We start from the raw sequence: 26938 nt of genomic DNA on the forward strand, positions 1-26938 counted from the left end.
TACAGTCGAGTTAGAGAAAGTGATTTTCAAGTGTTGTCCTCCGCCCGGCGACGTAATGTTGGGCGGGAGGCGAAGAAAGTGCGGTGATCAGACGCGGCCGGGATGCCTGAGCTGCAGAACTGTAGAAGCTGCCACCTAGGACTTCGGCCTTACTAAGGCCATCGAACAAAATCAACTCAGTGACAACAGTGTAGCTACAGTGAACAATGACAATGCGAATAGTGAAGAAGTAATCCGAACCATATGACAACTAGTTAAGTTATAGATGTAAGTAGATCTAAGTATAATTTAGATTAAGTATTAACACTTGACAAACCCTATTAAAATCGAGACATATAATTATTAGATGTTCTTAATTAAATTCACCTCCCTAGTCCCCACCCAAGCGACACGAATTGGCGAGAAGGCAGAACATACGAATTGGTAAGTATAAGAACAGCAATATATTTAAGTATTATTCTGAGCTAGATGCCGGAGGAGATGTTAACGTGATTTTGTCACACTTGCTTTCCTAAAAATACCCACCGCACAGCATTCCCGAAGATGGCATAGGCCATAAGGGGAATTATTTTCCTTAGGGCCTCCTGTGTGGAGCTAATATATACATAACCGTATATATAATAACACTCGTTGTACCGGACGTACCTCCACCGACTTAAATTAATTTGCATAAATCTGAATTTACGCAGAGGCAGTTCCTTTACAAACTCACCTCTGCGCATATTCGAATTTATGCAACAAAATCATCTCTAAAAACTTGTGTAAAATCTGTAATCTTATATGAAAAATTGAATAATAAATAAAACCACGGGGTCAAGCAGTCATCATTATAGACAAAAAACAAAGGCTTGACCCCCAACACCCTCTTATAAATTAAAATACCTATCATAATAAATTTGTACAAAACATGGAAGATTTGCATGAAATTTGAAATTGTGCAGACGCAGTTTCCTTTACAAAACTTGCCGTATGCACAAAATTGAATATTGTGCAAAGCTTCCCTTTAAAATACCAACTCCCTTTAATATGTAAATTTGCACAAAATTGAATATTGTGCAAAGCTGCCTTTTTAATATGTAAATTTGTGCACACTCACAAAATGTCTGAAAATAAAAATGTCCCGGGCAGGCGGATTAAAGAGACAGTCAGGGACCAAGTCAAATTCGTCCCCTTCCGAGTTGCGCGACAACGGCGCTCTGTCCTATGAAAATTCCGGGAACCCAAAAATAATTCTCGGAATTTATCGCTAACAAAGGGAGAGCTAAGCCCGTTGGTCCTTTAAAAGGCAGAAAACTTGCGCAATTCGGCAGAGATCCAGCAACCATCGAACCATCAACATCTCTCCTGGACTGCCCCTGACTGCCTCTTCAAGCCTCTTCTGCCTTGGGATCTTCACTTCAACCTGGCCTTTTTCTTTCTCCCGGATCCCTGGTGCTCACCAAGAAGAAAACATTTCACAATAGTCGAAGCGTCCCTTGTCAAGGCGCAGGTTCCCCCCTACCTTCCTCCCCCTGCCTTATACCTTTCTCCCATAATCTCCCACATTTTCCCCATTTCTCCCTTTCCCTATATTTTTCCCCATTTTTCCCAACATTTTCCCTTTCCCCATTTTTCCCTTTTTTCAACATTCTCCCTCCTTTTTCCCGATTTTCCTTCCAAGGCGTCGAAGCGGCCAGCCGGCCACTCCCGCTATATCTATCGTCTGTGCGGCCGGCGACTACAGTGCCGTCCCGTACACTCGTATATATAACCGCAAGCATTAAAAAAAAATATATATATATATTTTTAATTAATTATTTACATGAAAAGGTAGTGTGTTTTTACCATATCCCATATCTATATTCAATGAAACAATAATAATAATAATATTTGGATGATTTGCATAGCGCCGTTTTTGTGCAAAATCACCTATAAGTAAGTTAGTGTCTGATTTCAGATAAATGTTAGGGGTGTGATTAATTTTGTGTTGTCTAATGCTGCGTATTCATTTGAGAGTTGAAACGCGAGCCGAGCCTTGAATTATGGGAAAGAAACGAAGCAACCGCAAGTCGGTTTCGGGACATTTGCTGTTGCTTCTTTCCTTTTACATAATATATTTTTGGGAAATATACCGTTTTTACCTAAGTTTGGACCAACATTGATAAAAAATGGGTATGGAATCCGTTGGTTTCATTCGTGACCATGTACCTACATAGCCGTTTTTAGAATTTTTAATAGGAATAGTGTTCAGGATCTTAACTTCACTCTCCTGACAGAGCAATCCGGCGTGGTGAGTCACCAGATTCCAAGGAAGTATGACTGGAGTAAGTCTTCAATAATAACTCCAGCTCTGGAATAATGGTCTTTATTTTAACAATAAAAAAGACCCGTAGGGCAGCTCATGTAAGGTGAGCCCAATATTGCTATCTCTCTCCGCGGTTTTATAAACCACATGTAAGTGAAAACCTGGCAGCTCTGCCGTTTTGCCAAAACGACCGCCCAAGACGGATGGTAACAAGAGAAGAAAAATTAAATCCGTGGCAATACGAAATTGCCCCGGCAATCGCTAACACAAAATAAATGTTGCCACATCATTAGGGTGACAAGCACCAATATTAATATTTCAGTACCTGAAATCTTAACATATTCCCGCCCCAAAACGAGTATTAAGGAATAGTCGTTTTTCATAAAATAATGTAGGAAGAGATTGCAACATTGGTACTCAGAATTTACCCAACAGGTTCACATACAAAAATAAACAATATTCAATACATGGATATCAAAATAATAACAAAAAACTTATAACAACGTATATAACCCTATGTCAGACTTGACATTAAAAAATAAAAGTCTAATAACGTAGAAACTTCTGGTGCGCTGCACCCACTTATGAGAAAATATCTTATCACTTGGCACTGTTGAGCCTGACGGCATTTTGATTCACACATAACATCACTTTTAGTGTTGTAATTTGTTCTTAATCCAGGTTGGAGGAAGGATCCTCCATGGGAAGTAGACAGAGCTGTGTCACGGCTCTTTTGGTGACACCTCTGGCCGTCCTCAAGGAGACGACGCGGACGCGTCCGTCTTGACCAGGGTGGATCTCCGTCACTCGCGCCATCCTCCAGTACTGCGGAGGTAGTTGGTTGTCTTTGATGATGACCATGTCACCAGGCTGTAAACTGCGTTGACGTCCTTCTTGCCATTTGACTCGGTTCTGCAATTCTGCTAGGTATTCCCGGCTCCATCTGTGCCAAAAAGATTGAACAACGGTAGACATCTTTTGGTAAATATTAAGCCTGTTTGTAGGCAGATGATGGATATCAAGCTCAGGCAATGCTAACAGGTTGTCGCCAATAAGGAAGTGTGAAGGAGTGAGTGCGTTTAAATCATTTGGATCTGATGATAATGGAGTCAGAGGACGGGAATTTAAACAAGCCTCAATCTGTATTAGTATGGTATTCATGCCTTCGTATGTCAAAACAGTTGACCGCATTGCCTTTTTTAAATGTAACTTAGTCATTTTAACTGCACTTTCCCAAAGTCCACCGTGATGCGGTGAGCGGGGAGGCAAGAAACTCCAGCTAATATTCTGCTGGGCTAAAAAATTATGGATTTCCTTATCAGATGCCTTCAAAAAATCAAATAGTACAGTAAGTTCCCTATAACTACCTGTAAAGTTAGTTCCATTATCACTAAAGAGTCGTGAGGGTTTACCCCTCCTAGCTATAAATCTTTTCAATGCATTCATAAATGCCATTGAAGTTAAATTAGTCAATAAATTCTAGGTGAATTGCCTTCGTTGAAAAACAAATAAATAAACATATGTAAGATTTTACACTCTTAGCATTTCTGGTTAAACCAGACTTAATTAAAATTGGACCTGCATAATCTATGCCGGTTACATAAAATGGTCTTTGGATTCGGAATCGGTCAGCAGGAAGGTCACCCATGAGCTGGCGACACTCGCGCGGACGGACTCGGAAACATACAATACATTTATGCAGTGCTCGCTTTACTGCGTTTTTACCAAATATTGGCCAAAACCGTAAACGCAGTAATGCGAGCAGAGCATTACATCCTAAATGCAAATTCTCATAATGCAGATGGGTTATTATTAAGTCAGTCAACTTATGATTTTGTGGTAACAAAATTGGATGTTTTTGAGAGACCGAGGTAATATCAGATTGTGATAGTCGACCTCCAACACACAATAACCCATCCTGCATAAAAGGATTTAGTGCCTTTACCTTGCTCCGCCTAGATACAAATCTTCCATTACTTAAAGAAGCTATTTCATCACGAAATGCGAATCGCTGAGCGTTCAAAATCATTACATGCATGGCATGTTCCAGTTCGATTACAGAAAGCTCGTCGACCCGCATCGGTTTTCGTTTAGAACAGTTATGTATGAAACGTAACATATAAGCAACTACGCGCCTCAGTCGTCTTAATGAAGAATAATTATTAAATATTTCCCAATCGACAGGACTACTAGTAACCAAAACTATCCTCGCCGTTTCTGGCAACTCCGTGGGAGTATCAAATGTAGAACGTGGCCACTTATCCTCGTCGGACGTGAGCCATGGTGGTCCTGACCACCATAATGAAGATGATTTCAACTGCTGAGATGTTATTCCTCTGGAAATTATGTCAGCTGGGTTTTCAGTTGAACAAATGTGACGCCATATAGTGCCATCACCTTCACGTTGTATTTCTGATACGCGGTTAGCAACAAAAGTAGTCCAACGATACGGTTCTCCTGCAATCCAAGCCAATGTTATTGACGAATCACACCACAAAGTGGTGTCAACTGTTACTTGGAGAGCTGCCGTCACCCGCTTCATTAATTTAACTAATAATTGTGCTCCACATAACTCAAGACGTGGTAACGATAAATTTTTTAGTGGGGCTACACGAGATTTAGCGCATATTAACTGTGATTGGTGAATGCCTTGTTCATCGGTAGATCTTAAATACAGACAAGCGCCATATGCTACTTGAGATGCATCGCAAAACCCGTGTAAGCTAAAAGATTTTTTATTGAAGCAGAAAATTTTCCTCGGTACACGAATATGATTTGCTTTACTGAGACTCAGCGTGTAAGTCTGCCAGGCCAATAAAAGGTCATTGGGTAGCTCGTCATCCCAGGATGTTTTTAGCTTCCACAATCTTTGCATAATTATCTTACCGACAATGATTACTGGGCCTACCAGTCCTAAAGGGTCAAAAACCTTTGAAATTAATGATAAAACTTGACGTTTTGTTACTTCTAACTTTGAGTCTATGGTTTCTACCTGATAAGTAAACTCATCAAGTTTGGTGTCCCATATTAATCCTAGAATCTTAGCTTCATTGGATTCATTTGGCAATAATTCCAAATTATCTTTAGAATCATTAATTGAGGGTGCATTAGACCTCCATTTTCTAATCTCCATGCCTGCTGTAGCAAGCGCATTAATGATTTGGGATTTAAGCAAGTGACAAGTATCAATGGAATCACTACCAGAAAGAAAATCATCTACATAAAAATTTTCCTTAAGGGATTTACTAGCTAATGGATGAGTAAATGAAACGTCATTACCTAGCTGGTGCAGACAACGTATTGCTAAATAAGGCGAAGGAGCCAAACCATATGTCACCGTGTTTAGCGTATAATGTTTCAAACAATCCTCCGCATCCCTTTTCCATAATATACGTTGGTAATTTCTGTGTTCTGGGTTGATATTAATTTGGCGGTACATCTTTGCAATATCTGCGGTGACTGCATATTGATGTTTTCTGAAAAATACCAAGTGACAAAATATATCATTTTGAATGGTGGGCCCAATCATTAGAGCGCGATTCAAAGAAATCCCTCGAGCGGGTTTAGCCGACCCGTCAAAAACAACACGAATTTTAGTAGTTGTGCTTGCTTCTTTAAATACAGCGTGATGTGGTAAATAATAAGTAATTTCATCGCGTTTTGGAGGTTCACATTCAGTCATGTGACCTAACGCAAGATACTCATCAATAAATTCCGAGTATTGTTCCTTTAAACTAGGTTGTCTTAAGAATTTCCTTCCCATTGACGCTAATCTACCTTTAGCAATACTAAATGAATCTCCTAATTGAGATAGGTTAGATTTAAACGGTAAGTTGACTACAAATCTACCGTTTGCATCGCGTTTATGCGTGCCTTCGAAAACCCTTTCACATTCACTATCTTCCAGAGAGTGATGCTTACTATTTTCGGTTTCTTCAACCTTCCAAAACCTTTCTATTTGGTTCTGCAAAGAATTTAATGAAATATGACAAACTTTAACTGGCCTCGTATTATGACGACTCTGTACAGCTCCTGATATTATCCAGCCTAGCTCCGTTCGATGCAATGTAGGTTTACCCTTTCCTAACTGTATCTGATCCGTACGAAGCACCTGCCAGAAAACCTCTGCTCCGATCAGCATATCAATAGAAGCTGGCTGGTAAAACTGCGGATCAGCTAACCGGACACCGTCTGGAATGTTCAACATTTTTGGGTTAATCACGGTCTGTGGAAGATTGCAAGAAATCTCATCCAATACCAAACAAGATATTTCATCCTCGTATTGAGAACATAATGATTTAAATTTAATGTCAACTGTTTCCTTTACATGAATTAAATTATTATGCAAACCTGAAACAGGTATGTTCAATTTTGTACAATGCAAATTTAATCTCTTACAAGTATCCTTTGTAATAAAATTAGACATTGAACCTGAATCCAAAAGTGCGCGTATTTTGTGTGTTCCACCGTACGCGTCTTCTATTTTTACTATTACGGTAGATAGTAAAATTTCTCGCCCGTTCATGTCGCTATGACACGCTAAATTCACTGGTGCCTCCGACTGACCCTTGCCAGTTGAAGTACCCGCTTGTACATTATCAGTATTGATATGTAACAGAGTGTGATGTTTTCGATCACAAACACTGCATTTTTCCTTCCACCTGCACACCTTTGAAGGGTGCCCCGGTTTTAGGCAGTTATAACATAAATTGCTCTCTGAAACGAACTTTCTTCGTGCCGCTGGTGCTTTGTTAACAAATATTTTACAAGAATAAATGAAATGGCTGTCATTACACAGCATACAATTAACGTTGCTTGACGCTAACGTAACCTTGTTCGTAGAATTCCTTTCCTTAAAATTAAAAAACTTTGGTTTTGTTGCAACTGGTTCCGCTTTCTGTTGCATTCCACCATTATCACCTTGGATAGTTTCCAGGATCTGCGACCTTTGTGAAATAAAATTGCTAAACTGCTCGAACGTAGGATAAACTTTATCGCACTCCATGGATTCCCACAGGCTACGTGTGTGATTATCTAACTTTGAGGTTAGAATATGTATAATTAATGTGTCCCAATGTTCTGTTGGAAGCTTTAAATTATGTAAAGCTCTCAAATGAATGTTTGCTTGATCAATTAAATTTCGCAATTCATGATGATTCTGTCGTTTTAACGGTGTAACATTAAATAAGAAATTCAAATGTCTATTTGCAATAAGTCTGACATTTTCGTATCTTGAAATAAGCATCGTCCAGGCTGAACTATAATTATCCCCGGTTATTTCTAGAGAACTAATCAAATCAAGTGCGTCTCCGGACACATAACTAATAAGGTAATGAAATTTCTGAACATGATTTAATTTACTGTTATCATGAATTAGGGCAATGAACGAGTTTTTAAAAGTCAACCATTTATGATTATCTCCTGAAAAAATTGGTATTGATATTGGTGGTAAATTCACAGATGTAATCGGGACATTTTCAATCTTCTTAAATTTTGATAATATTTCCTGTCCTAATGCAATTAAATTAAAATATGTACCTTCAAAATTATCCCTCGCGTCATGATCTTCTGATTTATTCAATAAATCAATCTCCAGCTGAATTTTGGAGAATTCCATCAGAGAAGGTTTGATGGCATCTAATCTCGACGACAATACGCTGGGCCTAATATCATTTTCGTTGCTTAAATAGGTTTCAAATCTCGTTAATGAACCTTTCAACACCCCGCGCTGTTTAACCAACTTGTCGAGTTCCATTTTTTAGAAACGAATAACACAATAACCTGATTTAAAACTTAATACACAACTCGAAACGGCAGTTTGACGTTTTGACGTGAATAAAATAATACTATGGATTATAAAGAAACCGATCAAAATACTATGGCATGCAAGGACAAAGCTTGCAAACGCGTGGCTAGATATGTAGGTAAGCAAAGCAAAGTTATTCGGCAGAATACAACAATAAAATTATTATCACCAACAATTTTATGCTATTTTGAAAGCATCTGATTATGAACACCCGAATATAATTCGATATAATCAATACGAAATAATGTGGCATCTACACAGATTTTTAGCTTTTTTAAATGGAATTTGAAAGGACAATGAAAGGAAGGCTACAACCTGATTTGCTGTGCATGCGAGCGTCGTGATGAGGGTCGCTTGATCAATCCAATGATGGTGATGAGGACGCCGACTGGACCACTCCCGATGATGATGAGGCCCGACTGGACCACTCCAAATAATGATCTTCCGTCTCAAATGGATCAATCCAAATAATAATCATCCGGCTCGAATGATCAATGTTCAGGATCTTAACTTCACTCTCCTGACAGAGCAATCCGGCGTGGCGAGTCACCAGATTCCAAGGAAGTATGACTGGAGTAACTCTTCAATAATAACTCCAGCTCTCGAATATTGGTCTTTATTTTAACAATAAAAAAGACCCGTAGGGCAGCTCATGTACGGTGAGCCCAATAATGCTATCTCTCTCCGCGGTTTTATAACCCACATGTAAGTGAAAACCTGGCAGCTCTGCCGTTTTGCCAAAACGACCCGCCCAAGACGGATGGTAACAAGAGAAGAAAAATTAAATCCGTGGCAATACGAAATTGCCCCGGCAATCGCTAACACAAAATAAATGTTGCCACATCATTAGGGTGACAAGCACCAATATTAATATTTCAGTACCTGAAATCTTAACAAATAGTATATAAAATAATAAACAATTAGGTATTTCATTAGACATTATTTATTATTTTACATTATTTCTTCAGACATTTCGGACATTACAATGTCCATCATCAGTGCGTTGGCCAAAAGGTTGGCTAAAGGAGGTAGCGCAACACGGCACAATACCCCAAAAATAAATCACTACAATACTTCAGTCGTCAGTCTCAGTACACCTCGCGTCCAAAAACATATTTCTAATTTTATCTTATTTTAAACTAAAATTTCCTCTGAAATCATAAAATTTGTAAGTAGGTACTTAAATACCTAATAAACACGACGATTTTACATTTGAAAAAATAATCTTTACTGAACCGAAAACGGCCACCATATTGAAATCGGAAACGGAACGTAACAAACAAATTTACAGACAGATGAAATGCCACGCTCAGTCAATAACATGAAATTTCGATGTAGGTGACAATCTCATTGGTTAGTCTGGGGGTTTCACCATTTAGAAGAAAACTCCAGCAAATTTTCCCTGGAATTTATCCACCACTAGGTGCTACGCATCATTATGTACGTCCAAGGTTCCAGGGTGGAATTAGCCTCCTGCACAAATGCTCTCCACAGGCTGGGAGGCCTCGCCGTTCGCCTCCAGTCCGCAGTCCTTTCTGTCCTATCCTGATGCTCTTCTACACAATATATCTATCACCTCTTCCTCGGTCAGCATCTGTATCACTTCTACTCTAGCATTCTTTCTGCATGACCAGCCCAAGTGTACTACGCATTTTTGGCCTTGAAATGAGAATATGCTTGGTTCCTACCGGAATGTCATTTTATCCAGTTCCTACCTTTCCTCAACCATAATCTTGCTGGAAAACTTTTTGAAATATGGAACAATTGCAAGAAATTAGTGCAAGTTCGTGTGTCGCTGTTTTGAAAATAGAAGGATTCGGAGTGGATGGTTTATTTATGGATCGGACTACCATGGAAGCAAGTTGTTCGTGTTGTCAGTGTATTTAATGATATAATATCGAATTTTGTAACGTTCGTTCGTTTGGCGATAATTACATCGTGGCATCGCGGTCGAACTGACTATATTAAATTGTGATTGACATTGTGTGTACATTCGCAGAGACGTTACAGTGGTAAATGATCGGTCATCTCTTTTCCGTCCTTTCTATCCTATACATACCAACACCCAATTCCATCAAACACCGTTATTTCGTTTAGTTATAGTTTACAGTCCATTTCAAGTTCATCTGAACCTGTGAAATTCGTATGCAGTTTCGGGTGCAACAACCGAAACTCATATAATTTCATTAAGCAGTGACTTTACATTGCGAAAGGTTGATTATTTTTAATAATCTGACATAATCTGTTTACAGTAAACAACGTGAAACATACAATAGGTCAAATGCTGAATTAAGTAAACTAGTTACCCACGTCATACGGAGTTTGTAAACAACTCTATAGTGTACCTACTCAGTTAAATTATTATCATAACATTCACATTTCCAATGTCGGCAATAACAAACAAACAACAAACGGCCCTCAACACGAGTGACCAAATGCTTGCATAAGATTCAATAGAAGATCTACACTGTAAATGTAATTGCAAAAAAACGGAATTTCAGCTCTGCTACCATGTCAAACATATACAAATATTCATGCTCTTGTTTTTAGGTCTCCTCGTCTGGGCTTTACGCAGAGTTTTCAAAATCAGATGATACAGACAGTAATTTTCCTCTAATTTTGAACGTCAAGTGTGCAAATTTTTTTATCAAAATCTCACGTGATATTCCTCTTGTTTTGAAGTTCAAGTGTGCAAAATTTAATCAATCTCGGAATAATACTGTAGATTTGTATAAAAAACAAATGCCAGCTCGCCACACTATATATATTTTATTTTTATTTATTGATTTTATTTTAGTAATTTGTACATTTAAGTACAAATGACTAATTAATTTGTTACATATAAATATACTTTTTTTTCTTGCTTTATGTGGCTCCTACACAACATCTTGAACTTTTCAATTTGGGCAGACTTAAGGTTTTCCAGCAGAGCGTTATAGTATTTCATCCCTTTATACCTATAATATACTATTCTAAGTATTCGCTTTGTCCTTCTTTGGTAGCCTGATTTCATTGCACGTCCTAGTTTCATGTTTGTGTATGTCCTTGTTGTATACAATTTTATTTGAAAAATATTTGGGTAGCAGGTTGTTTACTATTTTGTGTAAAAATATCATCGTGTTCAAGGTCAACATCTGTTTCACCGTTAGCCAATATATATATATAGATCGATAGACAGATAGGATAATGCATGAGAATAAACAAACAAATAAATACTCGCAATATGTAGAAACTTGGCAAACTTATCCGATACAGGTATAGCTACTATTTATAGGTTCGAGTATCGAATAAACTCGGACTTTATAAATAAATAAATCGAAAATATACGTTACCCTACGGATAAGCTATCAAAAGGGTAGTGAAATACCCACTTGCAATACGATAATTGGCTACATGATTGAAAATGATTTTACTAAGCACAAACCTACAAACCAAAATAGGAACTAACGAACAAACAGTTTTTTTTTTGCAATGGTGACTATATGTACCCATGTACAGTTCTCGCTAGAAACCGGCTTTTTGGTTTTAGAGGAAACCATTGACGTCTTCTTTAATTGTGGAGGAAATCATATTTATATCCTGTAGTACTCAAAAATAGGGAAGAGAATCTCTCCGCTATCAATTTTAATCTCAACTATGATTTGAACTTGACCTTGATCTGTTTATCTGCTACGGAAAACTGAGCGCCGGAATCTTATTATGGCGCACATTACACAAACAAATTTAATGCGTAATGTAGTAAAGTCAAACAGAAACGTACCTCTCTTGAATCGAATAATCTTACTTTACAAGAAAAGGTTCACATTACTAAAAAACCATGTGTCGTAAAAAAACGGTAGAAAATCAAGACTACACCAAATAAAAAACTCAGGCAAATACAAGGCTAGAAAAATGCGTTCAAAATAATACACAAAACCTTTTTAAAATTCGCATCCTTTATTTCGCTCAATATGTTTTTCTCGCCAAATTTTAGTATCGCGCTTGAACAATGAGGTGTTTGAAAACTGAAAGAGAAGAGGAATACGGAAACTCTCGCGTGCGAAAGGGACAGAATGTAAATAATAAATGGAGCGCGCTCATTGGCTCAGCCCATGTCATACGATTTTTGATTACAGGCGCGCGATTGGACGGAACCACGTGCCCAGTTATTAAGGTTGATTCCGACGAGTTCTAGTTTAACTTTTCCTCGAAAGAAAATTTGACGTACCTACCGACAAAATAATAAAGTAGAAAAATTATTTAATGAATTTAATTTAATGATTTACATTTTTTTAGACAAAATGGCATAATAACGGGCATTTTATTGTCGCGGGTTTTCAATCGATGCTATCTCACCAAGGTTTAATTAATAATGGGCGCCATAATTATAAAATAAATTACATATTTGCAACTTTTTTCTACACCAGTTGACTTCTGGGGTAAAGGGCTATGAAATTAATTTTAAAATGACATTTTTAACTTTTTAAACGACTTTCTTATATACATTATATCAAACTAGGAAATATTGAAAATTATAAAAATTTAGGTTGGTGGAGATTTATGTATGTATTTGCTACTGTCTGCCTTCATTTTATCTAAACAGGTAGATGTATTCGAGACATCTTTTATAGAGAAAATTATCAACATAATTGCATTTCTTATTAGAATCCAGCAATATTCCAAAAGCTTGCTTTGAAATCTTACCTACAATATAACATTTGTTTATCATTTCTAAAATTATCGATTCGCGACGTTCGCGGAATCCCGTGTACGTGTAGACTGTGCTTAGCATTTGTCGGATGATAACGGAAGGTAGATAACGCATACCTACCGACGTAGAGATCGGTATTTATTTCCTTTCATCATTCAAACAAACTAGGCAAGTAAGGTGACCCATGCGCATTCCAACAAAGTGGCTCACTTAGGCCGCCTAATTAATAAGAAAAAAGTACATATTATTTTGAAATTGAGTAGGTACTGTCTTAGAACATTTTGAAAAAAATTCAGATGGAAATAAGGTGTTCTTATTTTTACATTAATTTTAAAATTAGAAGATATTTCGGGGTAGGTCTTAAATAGGTTAAAATAAACTTTCACGCAATTTCGCCTTTTTACGCAGGTTTATGCAGAGGATGGCAGGGGTAGCCTAACAACTCGGTCTTGACACACACTCCTTGCCTCATTTACATTCATACATATTCGCCTGTTATTCTGACTCTTGACATATTAACAGACTCGAGTATTAACTCGATCGGAATTGATCTTCTTCTCCAAAGTAAAACAGATAAAATAAAGGCTTAGATGTGCATGGTAACAACTACTGCAACTACTTAACTGATGACTTCTGCACAATGCGTTTACCACGTTGTGTGTGCAAGCTATCAAAATGAATACAATAAACAAGAATACAATATGACACCCTTTTTCTAAGAAAATAAATACATTTGAAAGTTACTCACCTACCTGATACCTTGATATAAAATTGTATTTAAATAATATAATTAATGTAAATAATTAACATACCAGCACCGACAATACAGTTTTAGTCGGTCGATTCGCTCAACAGCCGTTAGAAGCAATTTGTTCTGATTAAATAATATTATGTATTACACTCCAACTTGAATTTGGAAGGCACTCAGATACGCAGGCAATCAGTTGTTGTTCACTAAATTTGCACTGAAATGATCTTAAAAGATAACAGAATTGAAACGTCTATTTAGCACATACCGGGAATATTAAAATACCGTAATATCACAAAATTGACGTAGGTACGATGCATACCGATGGAAGAATCGGTCTCTACTATATATTCTAAACTAGAGTTTGATGGAAGTTAATGTTAAGGACAAATAAAAATAAACTATTCCAACTCACGCGAAACCACGCGAATAAGCGGCTCGAATCGATAAGAAAAAGCAATTACTACATTCATAATATTTGTACGTAGGCTTTTGACATATCAACATAACCTCAAAATGTTATAATCTCAAAATAAAGAAATCAAAGCATTAGACTCACGCGTGTTGGTTTATAATTGCGCTGATGAAAACGCTTTTGCACCGTTTGATTTGTTTACACGATTCGTAAACACTTCACTGACACAAATTACCACAACGCACTAGCACTAACAACATCACTTTCGATTTATAAATTACAAATTACCGCGCCAGTCAATCAAAATGACTATCGTTCAAATAAAACATGTTGGCCTCCTTGCACATTTGGAAATAATTAGAGTTTCATTTATAATTCACAAAATCGCTTCGAGTTAAAAACATAACAATCGGGTCACAGGTCGAGAAAAACGCCACGGAAAAAAATGATATTTTGACAGCATACGGGACAACTAATAGACAAGAACAAAACTTTTCTTTATAAAATATAGATTTGTCCTTGTACACCTGTCATCATACATAAACCAATCAACCAACCTGTCATTGAATTCAACCAAGCGGGCTGTACGTCAAAAAATGAAGATAGACCATTAGAAATATAAACATTGCATAATTATATTTGATCTTTTCTACTCCGTGTCTAAATAAAACAATTTAAAAAAAATTATCTGTGCATGCATGAAAATTGAAAAAATCTATGGATTTTGACTTTGACGTTTGACAGCTATACGAATAAAATACTTTGTTTTCATTCTGATGACATGTCATGTACAATAAAAGATATTATTAGTCATCATCCATTTTGCTCAACTAATGAAGTAAAGAATACACTTCCACTTGATCTCTTCACCAGAATCTCGTTACTTATTCAAACAATTCAGTAACCAAATAAGATCGCGTGTTGAGTGACTTTTGAATTATAACCTTCTAAACGGACGCGGTTTCTTCGACTTCAAAGTATTTAGTTACCTGCTGTTGTGAATACTTCCGAAGAATTTGATTAAAATGGCAGAGCCGGTGAACGTGGAAATAGCTGGCGACATGGACGCGCCAAACCCGCCGCCAAAAAGTGGATTTTTAAAGTAGGTCACTTTAATAATATATTATTTACATCTATAACCATACACAGCATCCGAAGCCTACTTATGGAATACGAATCAAAAGTTCAGAGTTAGATTCCCGATATATGAACATGATGTCCACAACCGAGCTGTTGAGCATTTGAAAAATCAATGACCTGTTGAAGGCCGGAGCATAAAGCGGAAAAATATTACTGGATCCTAAAGTTTTTCTAGGCCAAATGATGCTGATTTGGTTTTTTATACATTTTTCTAAGCAATAAGCTCAAAATCGCATCACAAATTATTTTAAAAAGGATAATATTAGAATGCTCGCATGTTCTCCAGAGACCCATCAGCATTTCACTGGTTAAAATGACCCATTCTCTGGCGAGAAATATCAACCTTCTACTATTGATTGTTCAGCATAATTTAGCGTTTTGGACGATGACGGGATGGACAGGTCTATTGAGGACGCGTAATCAGGCAGCTACTCCGAATCATAACCCAAATTGATGGAGGAGAAAAAAAAATATTAGCAGTTTTCCAAAAACTCGGTCTCACAGACATAAGCGTCACCAGTTGCGGATTGACATTAGTTCTTCCAAGCCACTTTTCAAATACTGGTTGAACCAACATTTATTATTGAGATTAGAGAATCTGTCAAGTAGATTAACGTATTTTGCACTTATTGAAGAGTTTTTTCAGGCCCATAGGTAGTGTATTAATAATTGTTTTTATTCTTATTTCCAGTTTCAACGTTGGTCAGTTTGGGCAGACGTTTTCTCCTGCCTCAGTGACTTCTCTAATAGCGGCACAGCGGCAGGCCATCAGACCTTGGTTACTGTTCCTGCAGACTTCTAATTTCAAGGTTCATTCATATTATATTATTTGTTTAAATTTACAATCTTACCATACACTTTTTGTTTCACAAATAATATTAATTCATTTTCCCTCCAAAGTCCAAACCATAAATAAACCACTCACTAGATTGATATCTTCGGACTTTTTGTGTGAAATAAATTGGTCCTAAAAAACCATAGATATGTCAATATATAGACAGTACAATTCTCATTCGGAGCCTACTTATTATACCATACACCAATGAATAACTCTGAAAGTTTATTCCATAGACTTTTAGAGTTTTTATTCACCAATAAATAACTCTGAAAGTTTATTCCATAGACTTTCAGAATTTTCAATTGGTGGATAAAGGCAATCATATGGCGTCACAATATTTCAGTTCCAATTTTCGATCGGAGTTATACCCCGCCTGGTCCAAACACTCTCAAGCTGATTTCCCCCCGAAAATCCTTTTTTTTTTTAAATTACACTTCAAAATCGTGAAATCTCTACCTCATATGTATTGCTAAGACATTTCTTACCCCGATTTTGTTATAATATTATTTAATATTTCAGGTTCCTTCCACAGTACCAAGATTGAGCAAGCGTCTCGTGAGAAACGTAGAATATTTCCAAGCAAATTACCTGTTTGTGTTCCTGGCCCTTTTTGCTTATTGCCTGTGAGTTATATATTTTTCGTTATATTTTAGCACACTTATTCCACATTTATGTGGCTTCCATTGGCCAGAAGTAGATTATGGAGTTTTGTGTTGTACAATGGAGTTTATACTTAGTATGCTGAAAACTACCTCTCCATGTCAATTAAATTAAGACTCTGTTTGAACATATTGACTTTCCCAAAAAACTATGTCGGACAAGCAAAGTGTTAACTTTGCGTATTGACGAGAAAATATTCAATTCAGTTAAATTTATTATTTTAATAACTTTACAAATTTGTTCATCTTAGTGTGTTTTTAAATACACATAATAAAGATGAGAATTACATAAATATAAACAATGGGTTTATCTACTATACTAGGAGTTACAAAGATTGCCTTTTAAAGGCAGTTTCATTGATGATAAATATGTCCATATCCAAATTGACACTAATCAACAGCAAAATTGCTCTTCCCAAAGGAATGACCACTGGCAAGTTAGTCCTGCAGGCTGGGAGATAGAACATTCTATGCTGTCTTTGACGAAGATAATCATCAGGAACATAAAAATGAATGCTTTCCAGGCACATAAGAATGAAACCATCCACGAATTAGACGGAATAAATGCGTAGCAATGTGCACATCCCTTTTGACCCATAGATGGTTCATTCCAAAGATACCCGAAAGAAAGTCGCTAGGATAGAGGCACGTGTAGTAGCCATACTCCCTTATGTAGAGAAATCTCACAAATTTCTTCTGAACTGTCTCCAACAGGTATACTTTACCTGGTGTGGACTCCAAAGTACCGACCCACTTCCATGTCTACTCCTTACTAAGGAAATAAACCTCAATGAAGTGCTACATTTATGCAATCTTATGCCGCCTCCACACAAAGCCCTACTACAATCTTATGCCGCCTCCACACAAAGCCCTACTACAATCTTATGCCGCCTCCACACAAAGCCCTACTACAATCTTATGCCGCCTCCACACAAAGCCCTACTACAATCTTATGCCGCCTCCACACAAAGCCCTACTACAATCTTATGCCGCCTCCACACAAAGCCCTACTACAATCTTATGCCGCCTCCACACAAAGCCCTACTACAATCTTATGCCGCCTCCACACAAAGCCCTACTACAATCTTATGCCGCCTCCACACAAAGCCCTACTACAATCTTATGCCGCCTCCACACAAAGCCCTACTACAATCTTATGCCGCCTCCACACAAAGCCCTACTACAATCTTATGCCGCCTCCACACAAAGCCCTACTACAATCTTATGCCGCCTCCACACAAAGCCCTACTACAATCTTATGCCGCCTCCACACAAAGCCCTACTACAATCTTATGCCGCCTCCACACAAAGCCCTACTACAATCTTATGCCGCCTCCACACAAAGCCCTACTACAATCTTATGCCGCCTCCACACAAAGCCCTACTACAATCTTATGCCGCCTCCACACAAAGCCCTACTACAAACTCAACACGAACATTCGGGCGATTGTGTAGAGTTCGAGTTGGCCCGGGATCGCTTCTGAGGCGTTAAACCACACCCGAATCAAAGGAGTTGGCCCTAATCGCACAAACCAGCCCTCTATACATCAGACGCTCGGCAAGTAAACGAGATAGTTTTGCCGCATACCACTAATAGGACAATATTATTATGGGAGAGTGGTACAACAATTATTTGAAATTATTGTTTTTTTAGCATTATGAAGCGGAACCAATATTATGGAACCCGAAGCATCGTCGGCAAAAATAAATTACACATTAATTATTATAATACCCTCGTACAGGCTTTGATTTTGTGGGATTTTCTTTCACTTATTGTTGATATAAACTTCTACATAATAATTGTAGGCACTGAAAAGTACAGCGTGGCCGTAGTTATTACTTAAACGTCTGCCATGATAATGAACATTTGGAGTTTGGAGTTCGGAATTGGAAGTTGAAGGGGTGGCCGCAGTGTGGTGGTAGTTTACATTACACATTCGGCCAACCTTCCAGAGATAGCAAGTTACATGTAATTTTGTTTCTAAGCTTTTTATGATCATTGTTCACTAGAGAATGTATGTATTAATATATTTACAGGATAACATCACCACTGCTTTTGCTGGCAATTGCTGGAAGCCTTTTTGCCTGCTACAAATTCAAGACCAACCCCATGAAGTGGAAGGTACGCTGGCATTTCTAAGTTCTTTACTTTATATAAATTTTCTTTATTCTTTTACAACCAAGATGATACAGGAGTGAGTGCTTTAGAAGAAATTCTGATAGAAAATAAATCTGTTTTTGGGAACTGAACCAGTTTCGATAGAACGTGCGGGAGCTGCAGCAGCGTACCTTCACATGCACGTATTTTAACCAGTAAGTTGCCCCAGCCCTGAGGGATCATAACTAAAAACTTCAATAATGTAACCCAAAACAGTTTGGAAGTTTTATGTCAGTTTGAAGGAAATAAGACAGTTTTTTCTAAGCAGATTACATTGACATCTTTATTGTGTGAAACATGGTAGCTCACTATTTTAGTATTTTTTTGCACATTTGGTTATATCTTTTTTTATGTACATATTTAAATAACAATAGCTTCGCCTGGACAGTCCCCATAACATACATCACACATTCCCTAGTAAATGGATAATTAAGCCGTCAATAATATATTTAGAAATTTCCATTAACCATTAGTGTTCCAGCTAAAGTGCCAAGTAATTTGTACCATCTTACCAGATAATATGTTTATAAACACATAATCGTACATATCTCTTCTATGTAGTTTCCTCAGGATAGCTACCTATATTCAGAGAAATGTTTTCAAATGTTATAAAAATATACAACATAATGAAGAAATACGAAAATATTCTTGAGATTTATTATATTTTCCTGCTAAATAAACATTCTTTACAAAAAAAAGGTGATAGAACTGTAAATAAATACAGTACTACGACTTTTGAAAATTATGTTTTTTTACATGGAATTTTTTCGCACATAATAAATCAATGTTTGCAAGTGACGAAACAACAAGCTAGAATAATATTAAGGTTCATCATTTCTTTGCCATGAAAATTTAATTTATTTTAGTACTCTAGGAGTATTTTTAAAGATTCAAAAGATCCTAAAATCAAGGCAAGTGCAGAGATTTACTCGCAAATCCACGGTCGATTTCTTGGCACACCAGAGGTAAATGTTTATAGTTTGATACTTGTTTGCACTAGGGGAGCTCTCAGCCAAGAGTCTGGGCTAGGCTAATGAATGTGTTAATGTAACGTTACAGATAGGGTCGTATGAGCTGACCCTGGCCCATCAGTATGCCATCGTGGCCCTCTGCTGTATGCCCATCTTCCTCTGGGCCGGAGCGGGATCCGCTCTCTTCTGGGTCCTGGGTAATTTCTTTCTTACTTTTACTTAACTGTTGAAACGATATCCTTGCAATGTACGCCATGTAATAGTCTCTATAAATTGTATTTAGATTATTTTACCTTATTTTATTATTCTACAAAAATATATATTATAAAATGTCAACCTCTAACTTCTGTGGTGGTAATGTCCTTGGCTCTGGACCCCGAGGTTGCAATTTCAATACCGGAGAGTATAAAATAGCACTGGTAAGAAACACTAACTTCTTGATTTCCAATGCAAAATTTTCACCGTCCGCCGGCTGATTCTATTTTCGTAATATCTTACTTGTTTTTTGTAAAATTATGTTTTTGTAAGTTGTATCATCTTATACAATAATAATAATATATAATGTGTTAATGGGTTTGTATATTTATAAAAATAGTATGAAATAAACCATAAGTTGAAAAATTTTGGAAAAAAAAAACATCAAAAAAGTCATTGGAGACCAAAATTTAATTCATGTTTTTTACTCCAAATAATGTCAGGAATCACTGGTTAAAGTAAGTACGTCCCTTAAGGCGATGCCATACGTAGTAATGCAAAATCATGTGTTTTTGGTTTGAAAATTTGGTCGCCTAGAAATGTTTCAGATGCTTTAATTAAATACTGCGAGTAGAATACATCTTGACCTTTGAAATAATCGAGTATTTTTTGTATAAGTCTTTTTATAAGCTCAGAAAAAAATAATGTAAAGGCTTATGAAAACTGCTTTAAAGTTCAAAAGCTCCTACTTACGAACCCATTTTCGGTTATGATTTTATTGTATAATGTGGCAAATTAAGTTATTTATAAAATGATAAAAAAATATATATATATATTTATACCTGAACATCCACAAAATAAAATAAAAGGCACTTTTTGGCCATGTTTTTTTCTTGCATAAATCAAAACAGGCTGATGGTGTTAAACGGGAATTTAAACCTTACCGCCATCTATGTAAGGGTTGTTATTGATAGCGGCTCAATTTAAAATATTACACGACGTAGTGCATCGCCTTAACACCCTGAATAAAATATTTTGCAAAATTATTGCCTTAACACAGGCTAGCCCTAGTATGGCGGGTTATGATAAACCTCAACTTATAACTATGCGTTTCTATTCTTTAATTTTGTTAATTTTATGTATCTAATTTATAAACCATTGTATACTATGTTTAACGTGTATTTTTAGTGTTTATTACTAATTTATTACAATAAAGATATTATTATTTGGTACTATATTTCAATATTTTTGCTTCCAGGTGCTTCGATAACTGTCATAACACTCCACGCCGGTTTCTACAACATTGACGCCATTGTGACGGAAGAATCGGATGACCAGTTCTGTCTCCTCGAGGAAGTATGATGCTCGGAGACCAGCCTGACTCCTCACTAACTTAATTGACTATTCACAACAATATTACTACCAAACTGACCAACTTACTTTACAGAAGTGTTTAACCTTTTCTATGCGTCATAAATTTGTATCACTTCGTTCACACGCGGGGCTATTTATCATCAATCTAATTTATGACTTTAAACAATAATCACGCATGGATTTTAAAATTTGTTTTAAATAATACGTCGTCTTGAATTATCTTTTCAAGTATAAATAAACAATCCGAACATCAATGGGACTTGATAAAAATTCGAAGTATATATTCATAATGTAACTGATACGGTATACCCGGGCGGCCATGTTAATATTTCAAGGATAACGATACACATGCATAAACATACCGGAGTAGAGCTCTTCAACTGTGGTGCGATGTAAGTGCTTGATTTATGGGTGCGATGTCGCGTTTGACTGGATACATGAAATATTGACACACTTAAAAAGGTTCATATAATAAAAAATAACTACACTTAAATTTACAAAAATAATGAAATAATTTTTCTGTTATTATATCACCGTAAATATGTATCACTTAATATATTTTTTTATCGTGATAAATTTTGAAACAGTTCTCAACGCATAACGGCAGAATCATGACTTTCATGTATTTCAGCAGCTTCGCAATTATTATCGACGTCACTGTCACTAATTTCAAAATCTGAATCTATTTCTAAAGTAGCACCAAATATTTCTTCGTCATTAAGACCACGACCCGACATTTTGTATTTTGGCAATAAAAATACTTTCAAAAATTGATAAAAAGTCAAACTTGTACAACTTTACACTTGATTTTTCACTAAAAAAAAGTTTTAACCACGTATCTTTATTTGAAAATAATCTAACACTGACGAAATTTTATATTTCTTCAATAGTTTGAATGAATGTATGTAACTGAACTTATTTTAAAATATGATAAATCAGATGAATGTACACTGTAATTAAAATAGTTCATATCCACAAAAAAGCAAACAATAATTCGATAAAACAATGTAATCTACACGGCGAGCTGTTTGAGAATCTTATAAAATGCGCCTGCGCAATAACGTGTGTAAAGACGCGGGAAGAATTCAAACTGATTCATTTTTCGCTCTGAGTTGGAAGATCCCTTCAAATCTTTGTATCCATGATTAGGATACGTATTATGGATAAATATCGTAAGATGTCAGTAGTGTAAAGATGTGAGATTTTTTAGGAGTATAAGTTTTACCGTGTTCAAGCATGTTTCATACCCATAACGCCGAAGAAACTTTGCGTCGCACAAATTTGCCTCCCGCGTACAGGGCATGTACAGTGCGTCGCAGGCGTGCGTCTCCCGCAGGGAAAGGGTTAACGTTACAGGCAGAGGTTAAATGCATCTGGTTCCCGGGCATTGTGCAATCTTATTTAATTTTTTTTCAAATTCGGAAATTTACTCTACAAAAATGTATTACGAAATGTGAGATCCAATTTAAGATAATAATTTTCATATTTTGATTTCTAATTTATATTCACTTAATGTGCGTGGAGACAATCCACTCCAGAATTTATCAAATAGGATCACCTCTGGAATCTCGATTAAATATACCAAAATTTGACAATGCTTCTTTTTAGTAAATAAAAACAACTCTTATAAGCATATCTTAGTAAAGGTAAACCATTTTTAAGAGAACCTTGCTTGCATAGTGGTGTAATATATCGATTAAAAAATAAAGTTTATGTATTTACCTTTCAGCAATTTTAATTTTAAAAAACTTTACTGTACAAATAAAATATAAAGTACAAAGGATATAGCTATAAGATTATATTTTATGGTTAACCTAATAAAAAATAACAGCCTTACTAAAAAGAAAATCACTTCACAACCGTTAAATGGTATTTTTGTTACACATTGTATAAAGACTGTAAAATTTTCGGTTCGAGTTGGTACTTATAAAAAAATGTCTTTAATTGCTCTCCGAAAGAACTGGCAACGTTGCATTTCAGCAGACTGACATGTGAAATTTCCATCTTGAAAAAGTGAAGTTATTTCAGACATATTATTTTTTAATTGACTGTTATAAGCATTCTATGAAATTGGTGTTTTTTGATAACATCAATGTTTTATGTATGTGTATAAATCACAGAAATCAACATTTACATTGCGCTAACAATGAATTCAAAATCTTATTTTTTGTTGTTATTCGCTGGAAATTATTATATTTTTTTAATTATTTTTCATTGTATAAACGAGATAAAAAGTGAGGCGACAGTTTTGCAAATTGAAAAAAAATGTGTTTTTAAAATTTTACATTCTCTTAAATTTTTTGACGTTCGGAGTAAAAAGGCTTTTTTTTCAAATATTTTCACGTTTGAAATTAAAATATTCCAATTTATGAATATCAAATTATATTTCAAATACAACACAATCTAAAAAGTAATTTTATCTAGTTTCTTAAAATATTCCGAAATTCAATGAGAAATTTCAAGTTTATATAGGTAACAGACAAACAACCCTCTATCACATAACTAGGTAAAATTTTCACCACATTTTGTAGTAAGGTTGTGAGTTAAAAATCCATATTGCACATATTTAAATGTGGTCATTATAAATACCTAAGTAGCGAGTCTAAATTTAAACAGTTTATTTCCGTAAGTAATCGTGAATCTAGGTGAAAATAATTCAATTATTATATTTTTAATAATTACAAATTTTTTACGTAGGAAGTAATTACTTTGTGATTAGACATTCTATAATTAAACAAAGTATTTTATTTAATTAATAATTATAAACGTCGCTACGCACCCGTTAGGCTCTGTCACACGAACACTTGGGAGCGGCAGTACTACGCGCCGCTCCAGGCCGCCACGCAGAAAAGTCTCAAAATGGACTGCGCTGTAAATCTTTGCCTTGCTTTCGGACTTTATTATTTATTTATAGAGCGGAGACGGTCTACATATAGTTCCCATGAGCACTTAGGTCACAGGCCCATTGTGCTATATCCCATTTTACCTCATTCCTTTAACAGTCACCCGGTCCCTTTTATAAAGTACACCAGGGTTGTCATTGGATATGAGGCTATGTCTTCTGGTTCCACAATCTCTTGGTTCCCTGAAGGCGCCACAAGGGAAGAGTTCACCGAGGTGGCCTCATCTCTCGTCTCCATTCCTCCTTGGTTCCCTAAAGGTCCCACGAGGGAAGAGGATCTCATCTCTCCTCTCCACTCCCCCTTGGTTCCGCGAAGGCCTTTTTGGACTTTACTTTTCTGCGCGGCGGCCTGGAGTGGCGCGTGGTACCGCCACTCCGAAGTGTGCGTGTGGCAGATCCTATTGTCTTTGGGCATTTTCGGTGTAAGAGGAGACTGCGGATGGATGTTCCTAACTAGTTTGCAACACATTTTTGAAACTTTCAATGCTATAGGTGTGCACAAATACATTCAATCGTGTCCCCCTTAAAATTATTTGCCTAGCAAATGATATAAACTATAAATGTTGCTTTACATAGGCTCTTTTAATATAAGCCTGTTTGTATAAAGTTATATTTTGTCAGATTTTTTCTACGTATAGAGTGTAAATAGGTTGTAATTTATGTATGCAAAAAAAAAAAAAAAAACAGAAAAGCCGTTGTACAGTTATAAGTAAATACTTTTTGTGAAGTAAGTAGAATTGCCTATAAAAGTTAACCTCTCCGTACAATCTTTGTTTTATGCCTTTTTTATTTATAGAAAATAATATTTCTTATTATGTATTACCTAGATGCTAACCTGAAAATAACTCAACATTCAACAATGTTCTGTTTACTTGTATACATTTGTAAAAAAAAACCGTGCAATAAAATTAGTAGTAATGTACAATGTATTTTTACATTTTCCCCATGAAAAATTCAAAATATTTTGTATAGATTCTGAAGCCAGTGGTGTGTCAACTGCCTGGTTCAAAGGGGCCCTTGGGAACACGGGGGCCTAGGCGCTTCATATACAGAGATACTTGCAAGCTACGTGACTGACACAATCACAAGTAGCCTACTGATATGCTACTCTTTAAAGCTGGTTTCCATATACGGCGCCATCTTAATTATACTGAACTTGATGGAATTAATAACATGTGTGGTGACTCTAACGACGAAGGCTTTATTGTTCTTTATATTTACTAGCATAAAAAAACAATCTAAAAGATTTAGATCTTGGGTTCACGCATAAAACGAATTAAGGCGATGCCATACGTAGTAATGCAAAATCATGTGTTTTTGGTTTGAAAATTTGGTCGCCTAGAAATGTTTCAGTTGCTTTAATTAAATACTGCGAGTAGAATACATCTTGACCTTTGAAATAATCGAGTATTTTTTAGATAAGTCTTTTTATAAGCGCAGAAAAAATAATGTAAAGGCCTATGAAAACTACTTTAAAGTCCAAAATCTCCTACTTACGAACCTATTTTCGGTTATGATTTTATTGTATAATATGGCAAATTAAGTTATTTATAAAATGATCGAAAAAAAATGAAATATTTATGCCTTAACATCCACAAAATAAAATAAAAGGCACTTTTTGGCCATGTTTTAAACCTTATCGCCATCTACGTAAGGGTTCTTATTGATAGCGGCTCAATTTAAAATATTACACGACGTAGTGCATCGCCTTAAATGTTAATTGTAGGGCATTCGTCATCGCCAAGGAACTGCATGAGAAAGATGTCAAATTGACTTTTCTTTCCAACCTCAATCCGCGACTTCTCTGCTAAATCATAGTTATATATAAATATGGATATTTTCCCACCTCCAGAACAAATTGAATATTCAAATCATGTTCGGACACCATTTCTGTCAAACGAGTAGTAGATGCGAATGTGACTCGCGTAGCGTGCTACCCGCACTGTCTGTAGTGTGCAACCGACGTCAAACCGGCGTGTGGTGCACCAACACAATGTTACGAAGCACGTTCTAACCTGATACGCAATGCAATTTAAGTACCTAAACAGTAGAAGCTTCCAAGAGTCGCCGCTCACCACTTTATACACTGACACTCGGCCAAGGGTCGCCAGTCATGCGCCAGTCGAAATCAGACCTCGGCCTTGGACTGATGTATTGTATGCACAATATGCAATAACTTGGCATATTTAATACTCAAACTCGCAATGGGTTATTTGTGAATGTATCCAAAAACTAATATCAGTTTTTGAAAGGTGACGAAATACGCCTTCAAATATTATTATTAGAAATAAACATATAATTTTTTAAATATTAAAATTTTGAAATCTAACATACAACGTTATAAAAATGGCTCACCTTACGTTTTTTCATCTATGAACTAAAATGACTGAAAATGAGAAGAAACACATATTTTATTAGACAAACATATTATTAACATTACTGCCACCTCATTTTTTTATCGACTCATATAAAACCACTAATTAATAAAAAAATTCACCAAGTTTCATAAATTTTTCTCAAATTGCGGCAGTGCTGCGGATTAGGTGTACATTTTAATTATTCTGAGGTTAACTTCTATATTTGAATGTAAAGCTTGGTATTTTTTCTTTCTAACACCTTTTAGTTAATATTTCTAACTATGACTATAAATACAACAATTTCTATGAGGTGTTCCGAATAGCAAACAAAGTGACTCTAGGGATAATAGCTGTTTGTTCAAAAAACCAAACAAATCAGCCTGAGTTAATTTAGGTAATCC

General features: G+C 36.1%; 2 protein-coding genes across 4 annotated transcripts in view; one reads left to right on the forward strand and one right to left on the reverse strand.

Annotated features, from left to right (window-relative positions):
* Positions 1 to 14534, reverse strand: part of ACC (acetyl-CoA carboxylase) — a 188388-nt gene extending 173854 nt beyond the window's left edge. For 2 of the 3 annotated variants that reach the window (XM_089647729.1, XM_089647726.1), the window contains exon 1: positions 14088 to 14534. The gene's annotated coding sequence lies outside the window, so the exon portion shown is untranslated. Of the gene's footprint in view, positions 1 to 13592; positions 13921 to 14087 lie in introns of those variants that run through there. The other variant, XM_089647728.1, reaches the window with a different exon arrangement.
* Positions 14535 to 14670: 136 nt separating this feature from the next.
* Positions 14671 to 25032, forward strand: LOC149410673 (prenylated Rab acceptor protein 1). The gene is made up of 6 exons (XM_089647734.1): positions 14671 to 15045; positions 15775 to 15892; positions 16441 to 16544; positions 18618 to 18702; positions 19798 to 19906; positions 21163 to 25032. Exons 1-6 carry the CDS (start codon positions 14969 to 14971, stop codon positions 21264 to 21266), a joined length of 597 nt encoding a protein of 198 aa, XP_089503860.1. The 5' UTR covers positions 14671 to 14968; the 3' UTR covers positions 21267 to 25032.
* The last annotated feature ends 1906 nt before the right edge of the window (positions 25033 to 26938 follow it).

The sequence above is a fragment of the Hesperophylax consimilis genome, chromosome 27, assembly GCF_061612785.1.
Source record: "Hesperophylax consimilis isolate HC1 chromosome 27, BYU_Hcon_1.0, whole genome shotgun sequence".
Classification (NCBI taxonomy): Eukaryota; Metazoa; Arthropoda; class Insecta; order Trichoptera; family Limnephilidae; genus Hesperophylax; species Hesperophylax consimilis.